This window comes from Cajanus cajan, chromosome 1 (assembly GCF_000230855.2).
Source record: "Cajanus cajan strain Asha chromosome 1, NIPB_CcT2T_4, whole genome shotgun sequence".
NCBI lineage: Eukaryota > Viridiplantae > Streptophyta > Magnoliopsida > Fabales > Fabaceae > Cajanus > Cajanus cajan.
The window spans coordinates 65,579,005-65,582,068 of NC_138517.1; the positions used below are offsets into that span (position 1 = coordinate 65,579,005).

General features: G+C 36.2%; 1 protein-coding gene across 1 annotated transcript; it reads left to right on the top strand.

Annotated features, from left to right (window-relative positions):
• Nucleotides 1-289: 289 nt before the first annotated feature.
• Nucleotides 290-1,318, top strand: LOC109818353 (retrovirus-related Pol polyprotein from transposon TNT 1-94). Its single transcript, XM_020383799.2, has one exon. The coding sequence runs from the start codon at nucleotides 290-292 to the stop codon at nucleotides 1,316-1,318; it is 1,029 nt and encodes a 342-aa protein (XP_020239388.2).
• The last annotated feature ends 1,746 nt before the right edge of the window (nucleotides 1,319-3,064 follow it).

Here is a 3,064-nt window from a genome sequence, read left to right on the forward strand (position 1 = left end):
AAGTTGGGTTCAGGCCATGCAAGAAGAGTTAAGTCAATTCCATAAGAATGACGTCTAGAAACTTTTTCCAATGCCTGAGGACAGGACGATCATAGGAACAAAATGGGTGTACAAAAATAAATTGGACGAATCAGGGAACGTGGTAAGGAACAAAGCAAGGTTAGTTGCAAAAGGGTACTCTTAGCAGGAAGGTATAGATTTTACTGAAACTTTTGCACCTGTTGCAAGAATAGAAGCCATTAGAATTTTACTTTCTTTTGCTGCATGTACTGGCATGAAATTATATCAGATGGATGTTAAAAGTGCAATTTTAAATGGAACAATCTCAGAAGAGGTTTACGTATGTCAACCTCCTGGATTTGAAAACAAACTATTATCGTCTCATGTTTTCAAACTAAACACAGCCCTGTATGGACTAAAACAGGCACCACGTGCATGGTATGAAAAATTAAGCTCTTTTCTAACAAGTAATAATTTTATAAGAGGTAAAATTGACAGCACCTTGTTTAGAAAAGAAATAAAGGATGATTTTATAATAGTTCAAATCTATGTAGACGACATAATATTTGGTGCTACTAATGAAAATCTTTGCCAAGAGTTTTCCAAGCTTATGCAGGATGAATTTGAAATGAGCATGATGGGAGAACTGAAGTTCTTTCTAGGACTTCAAATCGTCCAATCAGAAGAAGAAATCAAAATTCATCAGGCGAAATATACAAAAGAATTATTGCAAAATTTTAAGATGGAAGATGCGAAACCAATGAAAACACTAATGCATTCTTCAACTACTCTTGGTCTGGACGAAGAATCACCAGACGATGATAGCATGATGTACCAAGGAATGGTTGGTTCTCTCTTGTACCTAACAGCGTCAAGACCAGACATCATGTTCAACGTCTACGTCTGTGCCAGGTTTCAAGTAACACCTAAGGAGGTACACTTACAAGCTGTAAAAGGAATCTTAAGATACCTTAAAGGAACAGCTAACCTAGGCATCAACTTCTATAGAAGCCATAATTTTTCCCTTCTAGGATATTGTAAAGCAGATTATGCAGGAGACAAATGGGAGAGAAAAAGCACTAGCAAAGGATGTCATTTCCTTGGTCGCTGCTTGGTTTCATGGACTAGCAAGAGGCAAAGCACGATTGCCTTATCAACTTGTGAAGTTGAGTATGTTGCCACAAGGCAATGTCTTACGCAATTGCTTTGGATTAAACATCAGCTGGAAGACTACGACATTTATGAAAGTAGTATTCTTGTACTCTGCGATAACACTGCTGCAATTAACATTTCTAAAAAAACCTGTCTTGCACTCTAGGACTAAGCATATAGAAATTAAATATCATTTCATTAGAGATCATGTGCAAAAAGGAACATTTGAACTAATTTATGTTAAGACTGAAGAACAACAAGCTGATAACTTCACCAAACCCCTTCAAGAAGATAGATACGTCTGGCTGCGAGATAGGCTAGGAATGGAATTGATAGATGATCAATAGTATATTGCACTCGCCCTCTATTTCTTTTTAATGATAACAAAGGGAGAGAAAGATCACAAAAATCTATCAACTGAAAAGGCCACAACATAAGGGGGAGAGCATAGTCTAAGGGGGAGGATCCTTGGTACTTTAGAAAACGCATAGAAACCTCTTCATTACAATGTTCACATGATATTTGTTTGCTCTGTGTCTGATACAGGATGCTTGATATGTATAAACATGTATGAGAGATACATCTAAAAATGACTTGATAGATTATATTTGTCATCATCAAAAAGGGGGAGATTGTTAAGTCAGACGAAGCGCATTCGCAATTCCCACCAAGGTTTTGAATAAGACAAATATAATACATATTGTTATTACTAACATGTGTATTATTGTTTCATATGAATAACAATAAATTCAGGAAAAATAAAGGACAAATATGATCAAGCATAATCGAGTAGGACAAGACAACAGATGATGGAAAAAGCTAGTATCAAGTCTAAGGTTGATTCAGACAAAAATCAAATACAAGATAGGACGAATCTATCAGCCGAAGCCTGAGGAATCAAATGCAAGACCAAAACAGGCATTATATGAGACTAAGCCAAGAACGGGACAAAAAGATGGATAAACATATCAGATAGAGCCTAACAAACAAGCAGACAAAGTCATCACTCTCATGACCAGATGTAAAAATAGCCAATACCAGACGAAGAATCAAAGTCAGAATGGGTATCCAAGCACAGTAAAAAAATGAAGCGCGTCTGAAGTCCACTAATCACAATTGAGTGAAGTCATACAAGAAACACCAAAGTACATCAAACCGGAATACAAAAAAGTAGAAAAATAGGCAAGCATGGAGTCACAAGTCAAAGCTTCGTATGTTAGAAAAAGGATACCTACTATTTAGAGAAAGACAGCACCATAACAGCTAAATTGATGAGACAAGTACAAATATGCCTTGATTATGATTGAGTAATCAACTACACAAAAGGCCTTCACGTATACCAGCAAACATTTAATGCAAGATCAAATGTATTAAATGAGAAGATTTACATAGCCATGAACAAGCCTCCATCTACAACGACATGAAACTACGCTCCAAGTGGAAAATTTGAATTCAAACAACGTGCAAATTTACCAAATGGCTATAAGTATCAAGGCAAAGAAGAAGAAGAAGAAGAAGAAGAAGAACTGAGAAGTGGAGAAAGCATGCAATAAGAAAAAGAAAGTAAAAGAGTATAAGCTACATTTCTTCTCAAAGCATTTCCTGTATATCTGTGTAAAAACTAAGATAGCTTATCTTAGTGAGTGTTTTTGATAGTCTATCCTCTTTACAAGAGTAAACAAACACTTAGACACTTATTCTTGTAAAACTAAGGTTACGCACCTTAGTGAGTGTAGAAACTATCCTATTATCTCTGTGAGAGTTGCAAACACACTCAACACCTTCATTTGTTGTAAAGCCTGAAGAGGCTAGTAGAAAGAATACTTGTGAACCAGAAGTGGTTTAAGAATACTAGCGCTAGTGAGTGAAGCTAGCAGGCTAGAAGTGGTCAAGAATACTTGGAGATCCAGAA

Bases quoted from the DNA above. Each gene is read 5' to 3' on its own strand.
- LOC109818353 (XM_020383799.2), top strand. From the start codon at position 290: ATGGATGTTAAAAGTGCAATTTTAAATGGAACAATCTCAGAAGAGGTT.